Source organism: Schistocerca piceifrons, chromosome 6 (assembly GCF_021461385.2).
Source record: "Schistocerca piceifrons isolate TAMUIC-IGC-003096 chromosome 6, iqSchPice1.1, whole genome shotgun sequence".
Classification (NCBI taxonomy): domain Eukaryota; kingdom Metazoa; phylum Arthropoda; class Insecta; order Orthoptera; family Acrididae; genus Schistocerca; species Schistocerca piceifrons.
In genome coordinates this window covers 175,530,446-175,554,551 of record NC_060143.1, presented here as the reverse complement: position 1 = coordinate 175,554,551, position 24,106 = coordinate 175,530,446, and the positions used below count along the sequence as shown (strand labels likewise).

General features: G+C 39.9%; 1 protein-coding gene across 1 annotated transcript in view; it reads right to left on the bottom strand.

Moving 5' to 3' along the window:
• LOC124802585 (transportin-3) overlaps window positions 1-24,106 on the bottom strand; it is a 202,926-nt gene that overhangs the window by 132,852 nt on the left and 45,968 nt on the right. The window contains exon 5 of the mRNA XM_047263458.1: window positions 10,509-10,672. Within this exon, the coding sequence (XP_047119414.1) occupies window positions 10,509-10,672 (164 nt within the window). The remainder of the gene's footprint in view (window positions 1-10,508; window positions 10,673-24,106) is intronic.

Sequence of the window (24,106 nt, the reverse complement as noted above, 5' to 3'; positions counted from 1 at the left end):
CGACTTTACTCCATTTGACAACAGAAGCTGGACTTAAGAAAAAAATCAAGACACCTTCAAAGGATTTGTTGATGGATAGTACTGATGACATTGCTATCCTCTACGAGACTGATTAAGAATGAAGTCTGTTGAACAAAAAACATACGAGTAAACCAAAGAAAGATCAAAGTAATTAGGTGTCACTAGAAACAAGATTAGCAACAAACTTAATACGAAAATCAGGGAGTCTGCAGTGGACTAGATGAAGGAACTCTGTTACCTTGTGGCAGATGAGGCAATGAATATAAAACATCAACCTGGCACATGCGGAGACCGAATTCATCACAAAAAGTAGGCTAATAGTATCAAACAGAGCTCAACTTTATGAATTCTTGAGAATGGCTGTCTGCACTGTATGAAGTGAAACATGGACTCCGAGAAAAATGGGAAACAAGAGAATCGAAGCATTGAGGTACCTGAAAGTAAGTGGACTCTAAGAAATGAGGAGGCTCTCTGCAGAACTGAAGAGGAAAGGAATATGTCAAAGGCACTAACCATAACAAGGACCAGGGTGATAAGATATATGCTAAGATAGCAGTGAGTAACTTCTGTGATACTGGAATAGGCTGTAGAGAACAAAAACTGCATGAGAAGAGAGAGTTTAGAATAAAAGAACTTTTAATCAAGGACAATGGGTGTAGTTACTACTCTGAAATGAGATACGCACAAGAGAGGAAATTCAAGGAAGGCTGCACCAAATCAGTCGCAAAAATGAGGAGAGAAAGAAAGAGGAAAGGGGGGGGGGGGGGCTGATTGCACCCTCTATTCACATTCAAGGGCAGAACAATATCCGAGATATTTATGTTCTGTGTGACTCCAACAAATGTGTTATGTCGCACACATTGTAGAGCTAGTTTTTTTATTGTTATTATTACTTCATATTCATATAGGTATGTCACATGTCACAATGTTACAAGATGCTTATCAGTGCAAACACTTTCTCCATGTCTCATTTGCCTACCATCAGTTGGAGATGGCTTCAGAAGTAAATTTAATAGATGCATATATATTGTAACATACTTATGTAAATCCAGTTTGGAGTACTCATATAAGAGGACAGCCATTACTCACCAAATACAGACTAGGAGCAGCAAACAGGCACGAAAGGAAGAATTATTTCTATATGATTTTTAGGAAGTTAAGAGCTAGTTTTCTCTGTTCACATATTTCAAATGATTATAGTTTGTTCTTCATCTTTGGTTATCCCTGCTCCACGTTACTCACAACAGCATGCTTGAAGTATATTTTTAAAGATTAGTATTCCTCAATTTTATGTCTATATCTGATATTGGTAAGATTATTTGGTGAAAGGAAGTTGTTTTCCATGGACATATATGCTTCTGACTGCATTCCTAGCTGCAGCAATTGCAGCCATTTTACGTAACATTGCTGCTTACATAGCAGTTATCTTTGTTTTGTTTATCCTTTCCCTTAATACAAATCTTTATCTAACTACACAGTCTTTCACTTTCACAGTTGTGTAACATCTGCATTAGTTTAAAAAATGTCACTGTCACTCCTTTCTTTCAGTCAGAAGGGCTGGTTAGCTGACAGAATTAGTACAGGAAAATTTTTTCATCTTTATTTCCAATGTTTTTTTCAATGTCCTGCTAATTTATGATACGAGGGTTATTCAGAAAGTAGGGAATGTTTTGGCACTAAAAAAAAACTAAGTACAAGAAATACATTTTATTATATACATCTGAAGGAGCGACTGACATACTACTTGAGCGACTGACATACTACTTTTCCACATAGTCATCAAACACACTGAGGCACTTATCATAGTGGTGGACAAGCTTTGAAGTACCTTTGTCGTAAAATTCTGCTGCCTGAGACTTCAGCCAGTGAGTTATGCCCGCCTGGAGCTCCGCTGCATTGCAAGCCAGTTCTTCATCTTGGGAAACAAGTGGAAGTCGCTTGGTGCAAGATTGGGACTGTAGGGTGGATGGGGAAAAATTTCCCATTTGAACGAATTAAGGAGTTCTTTGATGAGGTTTGCCGCGTGAGTTTGGGCACTGTTGTGCAAAAACTAAATTTTGGACATCGGCTTTCCTCGGTGTTTGTTTTGAACTGCTCTTCTAAGGCTGTGCGAAGTTTGACAGTACCAGGCAGAATTTATAGTTGCTCCAAGTTCAAGAAAATCAATAACAAGCACACTTTGCCTATCCCAAAACACTGTCGCCATCAACTTCCTTGCTGACAAGGTTTGCAAACTTTTTTTTTTTTTTTGGGGGGGGGGGGGGGGGGGGGCGCCCTTGTGTGCCTCCACTCCATGGACTGTCATTTTGTCTCACAATTGACATATTTCACCCAAGTCTCATCACCAGTTATGATTTGATCCAGTAACGAAGCACCATGTTTGTGGTAGGCTTCCAGAAATGTCAACACTGCCCCCATTCACTGTTCTTTATGGTGTTCTGTAAGCATTTTGGGCACCCATCATGCACAAAACTTGAGGTAGCCTAGCTTTTGAGTGACAATTTCAAACAACAAAGTCCTTGAAACTTGTGGAAAAGAAAGGGATAGCTCCGTTATTGTGAAGCGGCTGTTTTCACAAATCGTTTCATTAACTTTAGATCATCAGTCACAATTCTCAGGCATCCACTCTTCTGTTCATCATGTTCGTTGATTCGGCCATTTTTAAACCGAATGCACCATTTCCAGACAGAACATTCACTCATTACGTTGTTTCCACACACTTCACGATAAATTTCTAGAGGTTTTAAGATGGATGACGCCTGAGCTGCCGAGCATGCACATACAAAAATATATGTGATTGGGGCGCCTAGCGGCATCACACGGAAATGTTCCCTACTTTCTGCATAGCCCCTGTATAATGCTAAACTGCAAACCTGTCTCTCAACATTCGGTTTATGCATATGGGAACTTCTTAACCGTTCCCTCTATGACTCAAAATATGGCAAAACAGTTCTTCCATTAAGAGCAAAGTAAATAAAAATATCTTTTACTAGTATGTGTGGAGTCACTGTGAAAGGCAGCACAGACATGCACCTGAGTGGCATAAAGTTAATCACATTCATGCTGAAATTTCTTGTGCAACTTGTCAGAAAGAGCAACTGGTAGATCTAGAACATCCATGGGACACAAATGACCTGTCGTGTGTGTTTCAAGCATCCCAGAGACAAGAAAAGGGTTCAAGACCCCTGAGCATGCTGACTTAATGGTAAAAGGTATTCTGCCAACTAAGCTCAATAGAGACAGGCAGTATCATTTATATTAACGAAAGTATCACTTATGATAGCAGCATATGGCCAAAGATGTGTTTCAGATAATATGTAGAGTGGTAGGTGCACTAATGGTAATCTTTGACCACATCAAGAATCTACTGCTACATTATATGAAAAATTTACATGTACTCTCCAGATATAACCCACAATGTTCTGTAGCTCTGTGGCGTTATGTTCATGGAATGAATCCATAATAGTGCCCTAATGGATACATGTCACTTTCGCATAAACTAATACAAATAGTTTATCTCAATATTCTAGTTTAGTGCAAATGAACTGCAATCTTCTAACTACTTCAATGTGCTGCAAGCAAGAGTGAATGCTCATATCCTTCTCAAGCTGCTAATAAACAACACTGGTGGTTTCATTTCTGTATGTACAAATAATGACACAAGAAAAAATTGCAAATGCATTTTTCTGCACCAAATCTTGTTAACTGATTAACATATAACAAGTATTTCTACTACTTACTTCAGAAAAAAGCCCTACTTTCTCGTTCCTTATCTCCATGCTCCTTACAAGAAATGTACATTGGCGGCAGTACACTCGAACTGCAGTCAACTTCAAATAATTGGTTTTCTAAATTTTCTCAACAGTGTTGCTTGAAAAGAACATTGTCTTCCCTTCAGGGACTGTCAGTTGAATTCCCGAAGTATCTCCATAATATATGAGTATTGTTCAAAACAACTGATAACAAATCTAGCAGTTGACCTCTGAGTTGTGTCAATGTCATCCTCCAATTGGACCTGCTGCAGATTCCAAACACTCAAGCAGTACCTGCAGATAGGTTGCATTAGTGTCCTATATGTGGTCTCCTTCACAGATGATCCACACTTTCCTAAAATTCTCCCAATAAACCGAAGTTGACTATTCACCTCCCCTACCACAATCCTCACATGCCCGTTCCATTTTGTTTCACTTTGAAACATTATGCTCAGATATTTAAAGAATGTGAGTGTGTCAAGCAGAACACTACTAATGCTGTATTCGAACATTAACATCTAAAGATGGTGGTGTGAACAGTTACATTTTGAGGGGTTGTGGGAAACAGTACAACAGAACAGAATGTGGACAACAGAAAAACAACTGTCAATGAAGTACAAGGCATATTTGAACAGATATAAGAGGCAGCAAGTGCAACTAGGCTGACAAATTAGACCAACGAGTGTCAATTCTTAAATTTCTAAAGCAATATTATTGAAATCTCTGTCCAAAATAAAGGCAGAATGTGTATAAGGACGGCAGTAACCAGGCAACTCAATTCCATTTCACTGCCAGAAGGTATTTCTTTGCCTCTGTTCTAAGCAGCCTGTATCCCTGAGGAAGAGCCTCTGCTATCAGTTCACCTTTGGCATTATCATCAAAGATCAAATAACTCTGTCCTCTCTACGTCCATGAATACAGTCTTTCATCTGCTTAAAAAATCAAAGAAGAAGAATCAGAAGAACAAGAAAGCTTATAGCACTTACTGATTCTTAAAGTTTTGATTTTACTGAAACATCTCTCTCTGTCGTTACATGTCCAACATATACTTGCATTAAGCATTATTTACACCTTACTGATTACAGTTTACACTTTCAATTTTAAATTTTGTGTCTGCACTTCTTCCTTCATTTTTGGTGGTAGTAATGAATAATATTTTGTTCACATTGGATCTAGTGAACTCTGCAGCCATTAATGATAGTCGGTGAATGGTGCAACCAACTACAAATACTTTTTAAATGTTTTATTTTAGTGCCATAACTGGTTTCAGGCTACCATGCCTATCTTCAGACGGTTAATATTTTTTGTTACCTAGATGTTTTGATCAACAGCTTGTCATTTGCCCCACACTGCACAAGAATATTTGAGTGTTGATGAGAACATCTATGTAATGCTAAATATTAGCCATCTGAAGATGAGAATGGTAGCCCGAAACCGGTTATGGCACTAGAATAAAACAATTAAATAGTATTTGTGGCTGGCTGCATCATTCACTGACAACACTGAATAAGTTGTTTCAAAATTATCTACTTTTTTCCTTTTTACTGGTCCCCAATTCTGATAACTTTATAGTGAAAAACACTGGTCCCCTGCACTATTGGCTAATTTCAGCCATACAGCTTTTTAAAACATAACTCAAACCCACTTAGCCATCAAGATGACAGGCATATCACCCAATGCCCAGGACAAGTAGTCATGCATAATGATGTGTCGACAGAAGTGCCGACACAGTGTGGTTTGAGGAGACCGAAATACACGCTATAAGCTCACGCAGAATAGAGAGAGGTCTGCAACAGGATACGTAATGAATACTATAAAGAAAAGTACGTAGCTTCTGGAATACTTAACTTTAATCCATCCTTGGTACATCGCTATTGACGATACAAGTGAGACTCTATCGTTTCAGACAATATACTGCTAATGGCGCCTTGCTAGGTCGTAGCCATTGACTTAGCTGAAGGCTATTCTAACTATCTGCTCTGCAAATGAGCGAGGCTTCGTCAGTGTGCATCGCTAGCTACGTCGTCCGTACAACTGGGGCGAGTGCTAGTACGTCTCTCAAGACCTGCCGTGTGGTGGCACTCGGTCTGCTATCACTGAAAGTGGCGACACGCGGGTCCGACATGTACTAATGGACCGCGGCCGATTTAAAGCTACCACCTAGCAAGTGTGGTGTCTGGCGGTGACACCACACATAACATCACAAAACTAGTGCATAATTACTTTAGGAGTAATGGAGACCATTCTCTGAATAGCAGAAGCATTGAGTTGTCAACAGGCATACACAGAAAAGAGAGGAAACTTGCCAGCTATCTGCATAAATCCCTGGTCAAGCTACAGCACACACACAGACAATGCCGGCATTGTATTTTGGCAGATGGACTAGGGTGGGGTTAGGCTTTTATCAGGTGGTGTGGGTAGGGGAGAGAGAGGCGGGAGGCAACAAGAGGGGTTGAGGGTGGGGAGCTAGGAGGGAGGCAACCGGTTTGATGGTTAGGAATGCAGGGCTGAGGGGTGACAAATATATGGGCTAGGCAAGTGATATATGGGTCCCACAGCAAGTGGGGTATGGCACATGAAGGAGGTGATGAGGATTGGGAGGAGTGACACGACAGAGGTAGGGGAAACTATTTGGTAGGGAGTGTGAGGACATTATGTTAACAGTGAAGGAGGCCAGGAGGGTCACGGGACTGAAGGATGTATTGCAAGGATAACTACCATCAATGTAGTGGACAAAAGCTGGTGATGAATTATACGAGATGACTTAGATTAACATTTCTAGTTGGTACGATGAAGGACAGCATAATGTAGAAAAATGTAAGTTAACGCAGATGGTTAGGACAAGCAAACCTGTAATGTTCGGATATAGCGTTAGTAGTATCTGCATGGCACAGTCACATTGTTTAAATATGTGGGCACAATGTTGCAAAGTGATATGAAACGGAATGAGCATTAGAGGACTGTGATAGGGAAGGCTAATGGTGAACCTCTCTTTATGGGAAAATTTTGGAAGTTTGGCTCATCTGTGAAGTAAACTACAAAAAGGACATTAGTGTGACCCATTCTTGAGTAATGGTCGAGTGTCTGGGAATCTTATCAGGTTGGATTTAAGATGACACTGAAGCATTTTAGAGGCAGACTTTTAGATTTGTTATAGGTAGGTTATAACAACATGCAAGTATTAAAGATATGCTTCGGGAACTCAAATGAGAACCCCAGGAGGGAAGGCAACCTTATTTCCTAGGAAAACTATTGAGAAAATTTAGAGAACTGGCATTTGAAGCTGACTGCAGGATAATTCTATTGCCACTAACATACATTTCGCATAAGGACCACGAAGCTATGATACAACAAATTAGGGCTCATATGGAGGCTTGCAGACAGTTGTTTTTGCTCGACTCCATTTGTGAGTGGAACAGGAAAGGAAACAACTAATAGACACACAGTGTACCTCCACCATGCACTACATGGTGGGCTGCAGAGCATGTACGTCTATAGATGTCAATGTAGATATAGATGGAGGGAAAGATGAAGATGGCCTGGGCTGTTTAGTGGCCACTGAACTCTAGCATGTTGTGCTACTGGGTGGTCAACTTTGTTATTGGTCATAGTTGGGTGTTGGCCATCTACTTTAGTGGGCAGCTGGTTGGTTGTCATAAAGACAAAAATAGCTAAGCCTGTGGTAATAGGACTGGAATAGGAAGTGCTTTGTGGATGGATTCGACAGGTCTTGTATATCTGGGTCTTCCTCAGGGATATGATCCATGGACCAAGACATTGTGTAGGTTGGATGTGCGACAGAACATTCACCTCTCCTACAGGGGTATTCCGTTGCCCACTCAACTTACACAATGTCCTGTTCAATCCCTATTACACTCCCACTCCCAACACCAACGATGGGAGTTCTCCCTTAACTTTCCTGGCCTCAGTCTTCATTAACACAGTGTCCCCACACCCTCTACCCAACAGTTTCCCATGTGTCCACATCACTTTCATCAACTGCTGCACCTCAACAGCTCCAGGACCCTTGTATCACATGCCTAGCCCATGCACCTGCTGCCCCTCCCCCCTCCATTCCTAGGCCTCCCAAACCTGCTTTCCCCCTCCCATGCACTGGCTCCCAATCCCAACCCCCTTCCTTCCTCCAATCCCCCTCTCCTCTAACCATCCCACCCAATACACACCCCATGGCAGCCTAGTCCACATGGTGAAACACAATGCTGGTTTTGCGTGTCCAGCTGGCATAATGTAGGAGCACAGCTGTGTGTGTGTGTGTGTGTGTGTGTGTGTGTGTGTGTGTGTGTGTGTGTGTGTGTGTGTGTTTTTCACGACTGTAGTTTATATTCACTTGCCACACCTTGTGCAAGACTTGCTTTTTAACTTGGGCTCCTATGTCTGAAATACCAACTGATAGTGGATTACTTCATGGTCAGACAGAGATTCCAAAAATCAGATATTGGATTGTAAGGCATATACAGTCAAATCGCAGTTGAGGGACTGAACTTTAAAAGAATCGTAGGAAGAATCAGTGTGGAAGGAAATGGGATATGTAACTACTGAGAAATGATGAGAGGATACTGTGATAATGAATAGCTCAGAAGGCAGTTCAGCTGAAGATAAGTGGACATCTCTACAAAGGGAAACCACAGACGTTGGAAGGAAAAAGATACAAGGAAGGTAACTGAGAAGAAACTTTGGTTAATATGAGAAACACTTCAAATGATCGACGAAGTAAGGAAGTACATGTTCAGAGAAACACAGGAACACAGCAATATTAATCCCTTAGAAATACAGGGCAGCCAAAGCAAATGGCTGCAGGAAAGATGAGAAGAAATTGAAAAAAGAAATGACAGTCAGGACAACTGTCTTGGCATATAGAATATCAAACAACCCATGGTGAAATTCAAAACAAGGGTGATTAAATTTAAGAGTGCCATGAGAATACCACTGTTAAACACAGAGGAGAGAGTGGTTAGATGAAAAGAGATATGAATGTCTCTGAGGGAGAAGATGTGTGCAAAGGGAAGTGGCAACCAAACAACTATTACAGTTGGTGTGGAGAATCAATGCAACTGGTGACATACCATCAGACTTCCACAAAAATATTATCCACACAACACCAATGAAAGCAAAAGCAGACAGGTGAGAAAACCATCGCACAATCAGTTTAACAGCTCATGCATTGGAGCTGTTGATGTGGATAATGTACAGAAGGATGGGGAAAAAAAAATTGGGATTTGCTACAGGACTATGACTTTTGCTTTCGGAAAAGTAAAGGCCCCAACAAGGCAGTTCTGACACTGCACTTGATAATGAAAGCAAGACTGAAGAAAAATCACGACACATTCATTGGATGTCTACCTATAAAAGGAATACACAGTGTAAAATGTCGCAAGATGTTTGAAATTCTGATAAAAACAGAAGTAATTTTGAAATGTGGTGGTGTACACAAATGTTGAAGATTAGAAAAGAAATTTATGGCAAAGCTTGACCAACATAAAGGGTTTGTTGACAGCACAGATCCTGAGGCATCATCAACTGGTAAAGAAGGGAAGTGTGTGTGGAGTGAAAATTGTGAAAGGAACTCAAGGCAGTAAGCAGGTGCAAATAAATGAAGGTTGCAGTAGTTGGGTAAAGATTAAGACACTTGCGCAGGATACACTAGTGTAGAGAGCTGCATGAAACCAGGTTTCAAACCACCACCACTAGCAGCAGCAGCAGCAACAACAACAACAACAACAATAAAATGGCCGTACAAGTGAAACTGGCTAATAGTTGGTCAAATAATCATTATTAATAGTTGTTGGTGGAACAATATTTTTATTATGCAAGTAGTTTTAAAACAAAATTATTATGTGTAGGAAAGAAGGGAGATGCATGTTAAGATCTATATCAAACTTTTACAGACAGCGCACTGAGAAGCAGAAATTACACACACTTCATTAGTGCAATTCTAGTGAGGAGAACATTAAAGAATGAGTACAATGAGGTATCATTGCACTCAAAGTTTGATTTCCTTCTTACTGTTAAAGATCAAAATGACTGTCTCAAACCATGTTAATATATCAGCCAGTTAAATTTCAGTTTCACGCTCAAGGGAAAAGATTATAAATGTGAAAATGAAATCCAAATGGCACATAACAGAAGTGTTCTAGTTATGTGCTGCAACGCACTAGGTACTTTACTAGCATAATATGTCACATTCTAACAGAACTGTAGGAAATGCCAAACTAATCTAAATAGTGACTCTTCTCCTGCATTTCTCTTCAAAAACTACCACTTTAATACTACAAAGACAGAAAATATTTGAAACAATTATTACTGTCTGCTACTTCAGTATTCTTATTTGCCAAGTGTTTGATATTTCAATTAGAAATATTAATTTGTGAAAAATATCATTGTCACATTAGTAACAGATAAATTGGGTTGGCAAACTAATACTCAAAGCGCCTTCAGTAATGTTCGTGAAGCATGCAGAACTTGGTACTTCATAATGACTGTGACAGAAGCAGTGATTTCATCTTCTCATAAGCTAAATCAGTTTATTGGAAAAATTTCATGCACTCTCCAAACTACTTCACAATTTAAGCAAACAAAGCTGAAGTCCACAAATAGTGGGAACTGGATGACAAAAAATATGGTATTCTTAATTTTTTAGTTTTATTGTAGATAAAATTCAGCTGAATTAGTGAAATCAAATACAGATTTCCAAACAACAAAATAAATATAACCAACTTTTCTTGATCTTCATGGGCAACTGACAGGTGGAAGCTCTCTTCCAGGGACATCACACTTGAGAATAACTGTAGTTCTAGTGTTTGCTGATTATTGTTGTCTTCCAGACATTGTAGCAATGCACAAACACAGTCTGTGGCAGCTTCGTGAACTGCTGGAACTGCCTGTAGACAAAAAATGAACATAAATACTTTGTAGAAGCAGAGCAAATGGTGATGATTACTGTACCAAATTATTTTTTTCAAACTTTCTATTCAGCTCAAAGTGAGAGGAGACTATCGGCCTTTGAATTGTGAGTAAATAACTGCACACAGCACCTTAAAATAAAACTAATAATAAAATTATTTCTGTTTATGTTTTATTTAATGGATCTTGCAAGTAACAAAATGAAACTATTAAACTGGGAGACCCATTTTCATTTCCACTTCTATAATACTTATGGTAACTTAGCAACTATATTTCCAGTCCACAGCGTATACCCTACCTTATATCATTGTACCACATATAACAGCATACAACTTTTGCAGAATTTAATTGTTTTGTTTTGTGTTATCAGAATGGTCAAAAAGAATCATCAACAAACAACCATTCTGTACCTTATGCTTCGATTGTGGCCAACCACAGAAGCTTTGCGAGATCACTTTAATCTACAACCACATTGATGAGATAACTGATGAACAAACTATGACAGTTATTGAAAGAATATACGACCTATCACATTCTCCAATTATTGGTTGTTGCTATGGTAGATGTCCAGTAAACAGCTAGCTGCTAGCCAATTTGTATTCTGACTCAAGTACATAAAATGGGGTGCAATGAAGGAGCCACCCCAAAGATTGCGACAGCAAGATACAAACGAGAACCGCAATCGGGCGCACCCCTGGCAACATTGATTTATCAGCGGCTAATCCTTCAACAATCGGAACGGACTTCTAAGAAAATGAAGACCAATAAGACCCTACCCAAACGGTCTTTTCTAAGGCCACTTGTGATGAGGTCGATAAACATTGAAGGAATATCGAGAGACAAAGAAGTTTTATTATCTAACTTGTGTAAAGAATATCATTCCTCCTGATTCAAGAAACTCATCAGGGCAGTACACAAGACCCACACCCAAAACAGATGGAATGAAAATGATCTTGGAGAGACCACATGAATGATACAGTAGTGCCACCTTCGCCAGGCCAGGAATTAGAGTCACTTCTTCATCATTGACTGACAGGCAAGACATTGAGATATTAACCGTTCGAACTCAGCAGTATAACGTTACCTCTGTGTACAAACCCCCAGAATCAGATTTTGTCTTCACTGAGCCTGGAAATTTCAGTTACCAAGACTTTAATTTTGTATTGAGCGATTTCAACTGTCAGAGCACTACATGGGGCTATAAAGAAACTAACAGCAGCGGAGTGGAACTAGAGACCTGGGCTGAGGTACACGATCTACTGCTCATATATGACCCGAAACTGCCAAGCTCCTTTAATAGTGGCAGATGGAAGAAAGGGTACAATCCCGATAACATCTTTGTTAGCAAGAAACTTGCTGGCCAATGTGGAAAACTGATTGAGGAGCCAATTCCCCATACGCAGCATCGGCCCATAATTTGCACGGCCAATGCGGTTGTTAAGCCTGAACAAGTTCCTTTCAAAAGAAGGTTCAATTTTAAAAAGGCCAACTGGAAGAAATTTAGAGAGCTCATTGATGCAGAAATAACAAAAATCCCCCCACAACCTGAGATGTACGACTCATTTGTCAAACTCATTCAGTAGGTGTCTAGGAAAACAATACCGCAAGGATGCAGAACACAGTATATTACGGGACTGTCTGAGGACGCAAAGCCACTACTGGAAAGATACCAGAAGCTCTTTGATAATGACCCATTTGATGATGAGACACTTCTAGCAGGTGATGAACTCATGTCAGCCATAGCTGAGAACCGCAAAGCCAAATGGTGTGACCTCATGGAGAACCTGGACATGAAAGTGAACAGTAGGCGGACTTGGAAACTGTTAAAGAACCTTAACGGTGACACCACAAAGTCCAATGATAAATTTACTAACGTCACGGCAGACCAAGTCGCCACTACACTCCTTATGAATGGCAAAACCCACGGCAGAAAGTACCTGGAACCATTAGCATGTGATCCGGCAGAGGAAAATCATCACCTCAAGGCACCATTTACAATGTCAGAACTCACTGCAGTCATTTCCAGCTTGAAGATTAACAGAGCTCCTGGTATCAATGAACTTAGAGTCAAGCAAATTAAAAACTTTGGCAGTAATACCCTACAGTGGCTGCTAGATTTGATAAACGCATGTGTAGAAAGGCTCCATATTCCAAAGATGTGGAGGAAAGCACGAGTGGTTGCACTTCTGAAACCAGGAAAGAACTCTGATGATCCAAAGAACTTCCGACCTGTGTCTCTTTTATGTCACTGTTGTAAGATCTTGGAATGCCTGACACTAAGTTGCATAGAAAGCGTCCTGGAACAACAGATCATCCCACAGCAGGCAGGTTTCCGACCAGGCAAATCGTGCTGCGGTCAAGTCCTGAACCTGACCCAACACATCGAGGATGGGTTTGAGAGGAAAGAGATCACAGGAGTGGCATTCATAGACCTTTCAGCTGCATATGATACCGTAAACCATCGGAGGCTCCTTAGGAAAGTATATAATGTGACAAGAGATTACCATTTAACATCACTGGTAGGTACTTTCCTGCATAACAGGAGATTTTTCGTCTGTCTCCCGGGCAAGAAGAGCAGGTGGAGAAATCAGAGGAATGGCCTACCTCAGGGAAGCGTCCTCGCCCCAGCTCTGTATAATATATATACAAATGACCAACCCGTGCCAAACATCACGTGCCAATTTATGTATGCCAATGACACTGCAGTTGCAGCCCAAGGTAACAATTTTATGGATGTAAAGGAGAAATTAACCAGTACCTTAGAAGCTCTCTCCCAGTATTACGAGGCAAACCACCTAAGGCCGAACCCTTCCAAGATGCAGGTCTGTGCATTCCATTTAAAGAACAGGGAGGCAAATCGTGAATTAAATGTAGTATGGAGAGGCGAACGTCTCTAGCATTGTAAAACGCCCAAATATATTGGTGTCACTTTGGATCGCACACTGACCTATAAACATCATTGTAATGCAACAAGGGAAAAAGTCTCAACTAGAAACAACATCATCAGGAAACTAACCAGCGGATCCTGAGGTGCAAACCCAAAAGTCCTGAGAACTTCAGCCCTTGCGCTCAGTGTGTCAGCCACGGAATACGCCGCTCCAGCATCAACACACGCAAGAAAAGTTGATGTTGCGGTGAATGAAATGGCACGGATTGTTACCGGATGCTTGAGGCCAACCCCAGTGCACAAGATGTACTTGATCACGGGGATCGCACCGCCCAACATACGACGTGACATCGCTGCCGAAGACGAAAAAACCAAGCAAGAAAAGGACATGCTTTATCCTTTATATGGACACCAGCCTGCTGACTGACGGCTTTGTTCGAGGAAGAGTTTCCTGGCATGTACCCAAGCCCTGGAAGGGTCGGCTGCAGAGAATCGTTTGAAAAGGTGGGAAATGGACCTGAGAAACCCCCATAAAGATGTAAAAGAAGAACTGGCGCCTGGTGGAGACCTACCATACACAGTCTGGAGAACCCTAAACCATATGAGGGTAGAAGAAGAGCAAGACAAACCTGCAGCAATGGGGTTTCCTAAAAGAGAATGAGAACATTCTCTGTCTGTGTGGCTCTGTCCAGGATCCTCAACACCTGCTTATCTGTCCATATTTAGACCAGCCCTGCACAATGAATGACTTATGAGAGGCAAAAGACAAGGCCATATTGGCTGCTGATTTTTGGAAGTCTGAAGTCTAGTTCTGGACACAGAAAGTAAGTAAGTAAGTACATAAAATGAGAGGCAGTGACACTACAATTATTACTTCAGAATGCACAGTCCTTTCTGATATGAGGAGATGCCTAGTATTGTCTTTATTGCATTTATTTTCTTCTTTCTGTCTAATCCCAGAGAGCTTTAAGTAAGCTGTATTGGATAATGCCTTTCTTCTGGTGCAGGTCAACATGCGTCAATGACAATTACAGCTCCCACACAACAGGAGACTACTTTTCCATTCCACTGATGTTATAGTGATGTGCAGGTAAGAAAGTGGGCGGTTGGGCAACACACAATAGAAAAGGGCAATGTTCCATGTGACAAAAGTCAATAGCAACATTCTGCTGCAACTTTATGTAGTGCAGGATACAGGGGGTGCCTGACGGACATTTGGTATATTATTTTAAGTATATTAAGGCAACACGGCAATTGTCATGTTCATTATGGATAACAAAGCAAATACAAAAATCACATTAAGAAGCAGAAACTGGTTTCCCTTTTGAAACGCATCGTAGCGATATCAGTTGCTGGGGGAAAGAACAGCAAGAGTGTGTGTGGCTGGCACAAAGATAAGAGAGCACTTAACACCATTGCTAGTGTTCTCTGTCCCTCTTTGCACAGAATGCATCGTGCACCAGCCTTCTACTTTGTATATGTCTCTACAGTTGCAACACCAAGTACAATTAATGCATAGTGACAGTGGCATGTAAGATCTCTGTTTCTGGTATCAGTCACTGCATTGTGGTATTCTCTCACTGTCTATGTACAACCTGAATATGCTGTGTGGAACTGCCCCTTTCCCATAATACCAATTACAGACCTGTCACATCTGTTGGAAATCACCCTGCTGACTATTTATTGCTTCGTGTAGATACAAGAATAATTCAGTGTCCAAGAAACACTTGAAACTACATCGTTCTTGTTGTGCTCTCTCCATATTTTTGCTCAGGATCTGTATGGCTGCCATGTTCCCTGTACGTTTTACTCTTAAGTATATTGCAGTGTCCAACATGTGACAATAAATGTAGAGTAGCACTAATTATTTCACCATGGGACAAGTCCACTTTTGAACGGGCCTAAGGACTAACACACACACACACACACACACACACACACACACACACACACACACACACACACACACAACCAGGAGGAGGAGGTCAGCTGGTGGAACAGTGGCATTGCAGCTTCCTTTTGAGAATGTGCAAGTGCAGATGCAGAAAGTCGTCACAACTTGGGGTTCTCAACAGTTCTACCCTAGGCTGTTGGGCATAGAGACTCATTAATAAAAGTATGCATGCTTCCACAGCTGATGTCAATCTTATCAAATCCTTCTGAGTGTACTGAAACAATAATTTCATAAAATTTTAAAATGCCAAAATAATGTTTTGGCCATGTTGCATTGGCCTTCCTCAGGAGATTGGCTAATCTTGATGAGGAGTAGTTGCTTCAATATATCTTGTTTCTAGCTGTGTTACATGACTACCAATGGACCGCCAATGTGAAATTTATTAGATTTCTTTGAACCTCAATACCACTTGTCACTGTTGGGAGAGAGGGTGGGGATATAGGGCAGACTATTTGTTAGTTATACAGCTTGCTTGTAACTCGAAGTCTGTTACAAATATGTGAGAAGCTTATGGGACAATATTTTCTTGCTGTTAGTTGCAGAAAGCGACACCAGTTCTGCATGTTTTGTTTGTTGTGACAGTGTTGCACAACAGTCAATATGTTGTGCTGCCCAAAAATGAACACAGCGCTCAGGGTTTACTATATGGGTGCTAAGAGGCCTGCCAGTTTCTCCAATTTAGATAATGCTGCAGTTACAATGTATTTTGTATACATATGCAGTGCTAAAAGCTTTCAATGCATCTGTAATGGAATCTACACTCCACAGCTGAGCAGAATGCATGTGACGAAAATGCAGCTGGAGTTTTCTAGACAGAACAGTACACACCATTCTTAAAAACATTTTCACAAATGCAATTACATAAATGTTGTTACTGACCCACCTGAAGGCATTTCAGTAATGTAAACACACTCAAAAAAAAAAAAAGGGTAGATGTGATGTGCATGACCAGAATACCAAATGATTACAGTTTCAGAAAAACTGGACGATATTCAGAGAGAGAACTTCACACAGTGAGCAAGTCAGTAATGCATTGGTCCATCTCCAGCCATTAGCCAAGCAGCTTGGCATTGATTGATAGAATTGTTGGATGTCCTCCTGGGGGTGCCAAATTCTGTCCAATTGGCGCAATAGAAGGCCGCTGCCCATAATACTCCAACCATTCCCAACTGGGAAAAGGTCTAGCGACTTTGCTGGCCAAGATAGGGTTTGACAAGTATTAAGCACTAGAAACTCTTCCCATGTGCAGGTGGGTATAATATTGCTTAAATGAAAGCCCAGGGTGGCTTGCCATGAAGGGCAACAAAAATGGGGCCTGGAACACAGTCAAGATACCACCGTGCTGTAAAAGCTTTGTAGGTGACAACCAAAGGGACCTTACTATGGAAAGAAATGTCACCCCCAGATCATCAGTCCTGGTCGTCGGGTCATATAGCAGGGGATGGTTGGTTGGTATCCCACTGCTGTCTGGGGCATCTTCTGGCACTTCTTCATCCTGGAATCTCACTCAGTGGAGTAGAATTGTCTTTGGTGATCAGCTCCACTTTGAACTGAGCCCCAATGACCAGCAAAGACATGTCTGTGGATGCCCTGGATGGCGGTGGGATACCAACCTATCGCTCGTCATATGGCATGACAACCACGAGTGATGGTCTGGGATGCCATTTCTTTTCATCGCAGGATCACTTTGGTTGTCATACATGGCACCCTTACAGCACAGCAGCATGTCGTCAATGTTCTACACCCTGTTTTGTTGCATTCATGGCAAGCCACCTTGGGATTTCATTTAAGCAAGATAATGCCCACCTGCACACGACAAGAGTTTCTACTGCTTATCTCTGTGCTTGCCAAACCTTACCATCGCCAGTGAGGTCGCCAGATCTTTCCTCAGTTGAGTATGGTTGGAGCATTATGGGTAGGGTGCTCCAACCACATCAGGATTTTGACAACCTAACACACTAATTGGACAGAATTTGGCATGATATCCCTCAGGAGGATATCCAACAACTGTATCAATCAATGCCAAGATGAATAATTGCTTAAATAAGGGGCAGAGGGAGACTAATGCATTCCTTACTTGCTCAATTTGTGAAGCTCTTCTCTTGAATAAACTATCCAATTTTCCCTCAATTGTTATATGTTTGTCTATAAATGTACATCACATCTACTGATTTCGGTCCCATTCAGATAATTCCTTTACTGTACATCTTTATTTCGTCTCAGAGTGTGTATTAGAGCATCTCATCTCCTCAGCGTACTGACGCTTTAGAAATAATGTTTGTTGAATTCTCCATGTGTCTGCAACATGTCATCAGCAGCTGTTGTAGCAATAATCTGTTAACATTAACACTGTTAATTTAACTACCAAAATGAGTTTTATCATCACATTACACGTAACACTTTCTCAACAGTAGGGTCTTCTCGTCTATTTCTTGCTTGTAATGTAGATGTGATGTCTGTACACCCATTTCTCTACAACATTCTTCCTTCTCACTGATGATCCATATACTAAATGAAAGAAATTGTAATCTGACACCAATCATAAATTGGGAATAATGAAACACAAGGCTGACAACAAACGGCAGAAGGGTGCTAAGGGAAGGGACTGTCCGCCCCACTATCTACAGCACCTCTCACAGGAATTCTCAGAACCTGCAATGAAAGTTATTTATGTAATAAGGGGAAAAACATTAAACAACTTGTATAATATAAATATGCAGATACTGTGTGTTGGCTTTATGTTCATTGTGCATCTGGTGAGCCATACTGAGGGATGATGCACCACTTCAACATAGGATAGTGATTGTGGCAACTTAGCGAGAAGAAATAGGAGGGCACTTCAAAAAGTAAGTTCCACACATCATCCCATACTAAGACCACTGCGCAACAAGGGTGGTGCACAGTCAGAGAGAATACATGTGCTGTGTTTCCTGCAGACAAAGTTCTTTTGTGAGGAATAACAGGTGCATCACAGTGAGTAAGTGGAATGGTGTGACAACTGGAAGTGCACTCCAAAGTTGAAGTATGTGGGACAGTTTGAGTCTATTTCTTGCTTGTAATGTAGATGTGATGTCTGTACACCCATTTCTCTACAACATTCTTCCTTCTCACTGATGATCCATATACTAAATGAAAGAAATTGTAATCTGACACCAATCATAAATTGGGAATAATGAAACACAAGGCTGACAACAAACGGCAGAAGGGTGCTAAGGGATATAAATAGATTCAACATAAATTCTAACAGGGACCAAATACAATGTAGTGCCCAGCCATAAAGAAATGGTGTCAACAATTTGAAAAAGGCTGCACAGATGTGGGTGGTGGCGACAGCAAAGTGAGGCCATTGACATCGACCACAGACTCCAATATCTAGACAATCGAGGAACTGATTTGCAGCAATCGCAGGTTTTCCAACAATGAAAACATTCACACAGTGGTTCTTGAATGGCTCCATGACCAAGGAGCAGATTTCTATCTTTGAGCAATTGAACAAGTGGTAGATTGTTCTGAGAGTACTTGATGACTGTTGAAAAATCGTGTTGTATATCTGTGTCACTTTTAAACATAGTGGATCATTCAATAAAAGTTACTTGGTGTGACATAATAATTGGTGACTTACATTTTGAAGTCCCCTCATAAGTATTCCATGGATCACCATCCTGTTCTGGAGGTGTGCAGATTTTCCAATAACACTTATATCAACAATGGAAAAGCACTGTAATGAGTGTGAGATGAAATCTGGAGTTTTGACACTGATCTTATACACAGAAGCTTTAAGATGTTAGATTAGTATAAGTGGTTAGTGTATTTAAAGTTTAGGAAAATATATTACTTGTTAAATCACAAATAGTGTGGGAAGTTTATTCATAAATGTGGTGTTCAAGAAATAACATTTTTGGATTTTAAAGTGATTACCATATCCTTGATGTGGAAGTCTCTAAGATTAACTTAATGGTCAAAACTACCATTAAATAAATATATTAACAAAACCACATTTGAAGCAACAGCTACAATGCATTCCAGCTCACTACATCTGAGTTCAGTTATTGTTGCCTCAGTTCTCTGAAATGGTCACCATTTGAAACCACTCAAGTGGCAAGTTTAACTTACCTACTGATCTTCACATTCTCACTGTTTTATTGGAAGGCTAAGAGGTTGCACAGTGTTCTGAAGATCCATTCAGCTCACTGGCAAACACAGAAATTGGTGTCAAAAGAACCTAGCAACACATTGCTAACTGAAGCATCCTAATACTTGTTACAAGTCTGTGGGAAGCCATGGGATGTTGTGAAATGGGCAAATTTGTGAGCAAACTGAAAAATTTCTCAACTTCATTGTTTTATTTAGGTCCCCATAGTTCCAATTTAGGCCAATGCTCTGTGTCCAATGGTAATTCCACTGAGCAGATTCCAAGATGAAGTGTGATTCTGTAAGGTCTACAAATAATAGTCATCATATATCTTTAGTTGGAGGAATAAATGGAAATCAGTTAAATAAGGTAGAGGACTCAACTGTTCTTACTTAAAAACAAATCGTTTTCTTATTGCCAAAGCATGTTTGAGAGCAATGCACTGTCCTGATAAAAAGAGGATACCCCCAACCCCTTTCTGCAATCCAAGCCCACTCAGATACATTTCTCATACAGCGGGTCCAGATAATTTACAAATTTACACAGTATTTTCCAAAGTAATCCATTCACACTCGAGAAAACACTGGCCATAACTTTTCAGGCAAATGAAATGGGTTTGACCATTTCAGTACTGAAACAGAAGCTTTCAGCAACTGCTTTGGTACTACATCATCATCATCATCATCATCATCATTTCTTTCCTTTCTCAGAGGTTATGTCTGGTCAAAAATGGAAAATGACGCGGACCTTGATCAAGCGCGACTTCCTTTTAACTGTACAGTATATGTTACATTGCATTTAGGAACTTTCGGGTACTTGAACATGTATCAATAATTACAGATTTCTGTAGTTGTATATATAGGTTTGGATGTAGCTGTATTGTGTTGATGTACTGGTGGATACTGGGTGGTATGACTCCTGTAGTTGATAGTACAATTGGTATAATGTCAACTTTATCCTGATGCCACAGGTCCTTGACTTCCTCAGCTAGTTGGATGTATTATTCAATTTTTTCTCCTGTTTTCTTCTGTATATTTGTTGTATTGGGTATGGATATTTCGATTAGTTGTGTTAATTTCTTTTTATTGGTGAGTATGTCAGGATTGTTATGTGGTGGTGTTTTATCTGTTATAATGGTTCTGTGCCAGTATAATTGGTATTCATCATTCTCCAGTACATTTTGTGGTGCATACTTGTATGTGGGAATGTGTTGTTTTATTAGTTTATGTTGTATGGCAAGTTGTTGATGTATTATTTTTGCTACATTGTCATGTCTTCTCGGGGTATTCTGCATTTGCTAGTATTGTACATCCGCTTGTGTTGTGATCTACTGTTTCTATTTGTTGTTTGCAAAGTCTGCATTTATCTGTTGTGGTATTGGGATCTTTAATAATATGCTTGCTGTAATATCTGGTGTTTATTGTTTGATCCTGTATTGCAATCATGAATCCTTCCGTCTCACTGTATATATTGCCTTTTCTTAGCCATGTGTTGGATGCGTCTTGATCGATGTGTGGCTGTGTTAGATGATACGGGTGCTTACCATGTAGTGTTTTCTTTTTCCAATTTACTTTCTTTGTGATCTAATGGGTTGTAGAAGCGGTTATGAAATTGCAATGGTGTAGCCGATGTATTTATATGAGTGATTGCTTTGTGTATTTTGCTAGTTTCTGCTCGTTCTATAAAGAATTTTCTTAAATTGTCTACCTGTTCATAATGTAGGTTTTTTATGTCAATAAATTGCCTTCCTCCTTCCTTTCTGCTTAATGTGAATCTTTCTAATGCTGAATGTATGTGATGTATTCTATATTTGTGGCATTGTGATCGTGTAAGTGTATTGAGTGCTTCTAGGTCTGTGTTACTCCATTTCACTACTCCAAATGAGTAGGTCAATATTGGTATAGCATAAGTATTTATAGCTTTTGTCTTGTTTCTTGCTGTCAATTCTGTTTTCAGTATTTTTGTTAGTCTTTGTCTATATTTTTCTTTTAGTTCTTCTTTAATATTTGTATTATCTATTGCTATTTTTTGTCTGTTTCCTAGATATTTATAGGCATCTGTTTCTTCCATCGCTTCTATGCAGTCGCTGTGGTTATCCAATATGTAATCTTCTTGTTTAGTGTGTTTTCCCCTGACTATGCTATTTTTCTTACATTTGTCTGTTCCAAAAGCCATTTTTATATCCTTGCTGAATACTTCTGTTATCTTTAGTAATTGGTTGAGTTGCTGATTTGTTGCTGCCAGTGTTTTAGATCATCCATGTATAGCAAATGTGTGATTTTGTGTTGGTATGTTCCAATAATATTGTATCCATAAATTGTATTATTTAGCATGTTGGATAGTGGGTTCAGAGCAAGGCAGAACCAGAAAGGACTTAATGAGTCTCCTTGGTATATTCCACACTTAATCTGTATTGGCTGTGATGTGATATTATCTGAATTTGTTTGGATATTAAGTGTGGTTATCCAATTTTTCATTACTATGTTTAGGAACTGTATCAATTTAGGATCTACTTTGTATATTTTCAGTATTTGTAGTAACCATGAGTGGGGTACACTATCAAAAGCTTTTTGGTAATCAATGTATGCGTAGTGTAGTGACCTTTGTTTAGTTTTAGCTTGATATGTCACCTCTGCATCTATTATCAGTTGCTCTTTACATCCTCATGCTCCTTTGCAACAGCCTTTTTGTTCTTCATTTATAATTTTGTTCTGTGTAGTGTGTGTCATTAATTTCTGTGTAATGACTGAAGTTAATATTTTGTATATTGTTGGTAGGCATGTTATGGGGCGATATTTTGCTGGGTTTGCTGTGTCTGCTTGATCTTTAGGTTTCAGATAAGTTATTCCATGTGTAAGTGTATCAGGGAATGTGTATGGGTCTGCAATGTAACTGTTAAATAATTTATATCTAAAAAACAAAGATGATGTGACTTACCAAACGAAAGCGCTGGCACGTCGATAGACACACAAACAAACACAAACATACACACAAAATTCTAGATTTCGCAACCAACGGTTGCCTCGTCAGGAAAGAGGGAAGGAGAGGGAAAGACGAAAGGATTTGGGTTTTAAGGGAGAGGGTAAGGAGTCATTCAAATCCCGGGAGCGGAAAGACTTACCTTAGGGGGAAAAAGTACGGGTATACACTCGCACACACACACACATAGCCATCCACACATATACAGACACAAGCAGACATATCATATGTCTGCTTGTGTGTGTGTGTGTGTGTGTGTGTGTGTGTGTGTGTGTGTGTGTGGGCGCGCGCGCGAGTGTATACCCGTCCTTTTCCCCCCTAATGTAAGTCTTTCCGCTCCCGGGATTGGAATGACTCCTTACCCTCTCCCTTAAAACCCAAATCCTTTCGTCTTTCCCTCTCCTTCCCTCTTTCCTGACGAGGCAACCGTTGGTTGCGAAAGCTAGAATTTTGTGTGTATGTTTGTGTGTCTATCGACGTGCCAGCGCTTTCGTTTGGTAAGTCACATCATCTTTGTTTTTTAGATATATTTTTTCCCACGTGGAATGTTTCCTTCTATTATATTCATATGTTAAATAATTTAGTTAGATGTGAATGTATTTAGGTGAACTTCTTTAGCCAGAAATTTGCTATTTTATGTTTCCCAGGGCTTTCCAATTGTGAGTAGAATTAATTGCTCGGGTGACTTCATGTTGGAAAATTATCACTTCAGGCATTTGTGGTATCATCTTTTATGTGTGTGTTTCTGCTTGTATCCACCATGCATGTCTGTTATGTTGTACCGGGTTTGACCATATGTTGCTCCAAAAGTGTTCCATGTCTGTTATGTTTGGTGGATTGTCTATTTTAATGTGTGTTATCTATTGTCTGGTAAAATTTCTTTTGGTTTGTGTTGAATGTTTGGTTTTGTTTCCTTCTATTTTCACTTTTTTGTATCTTCTAAGTCATTTGGCCAATGCTTGTAATTTCTGCTTCTTTTCATCTAATTGCTCTATCGCTTCTTGTTGTGAGATTTTATCTAACCTTTTTCATTTTTGTCTGATATTTCATTTCTTATAAATTGTGTTAGCTGTCCGGTGTCTATTTTTCAGTTTTTCTATTCTTATCTGTAGCCTGTGTTGCCATGCTGGTTTTGTGGGTTTCTTCTGTGTGTTGGTTGGTTCTGATCTCTGCCTAGTGTGTATATTTAGTGTAGTGAGTGCTCCTACATAAACCAGTAGTTTTAACTCTTCCATAGTTGTATTTTCATTTATTTTGTTGTGTATGATTGTGTTGATAGTTGTTATTGTTGTTTCGACTTGTGGGTTATTTGGTGGTCTATGCAAGAATGGTCTAATGTCTGTATTTGTGTCTTTGTATTCTATATATATCAGCTGAAATTTTTCTTCTACATCTAACATGTGTGTCACTTTATGTTCTATTTGTGCTTCTTCTGGTGGCTGTCTTAAGATTTCATTTTC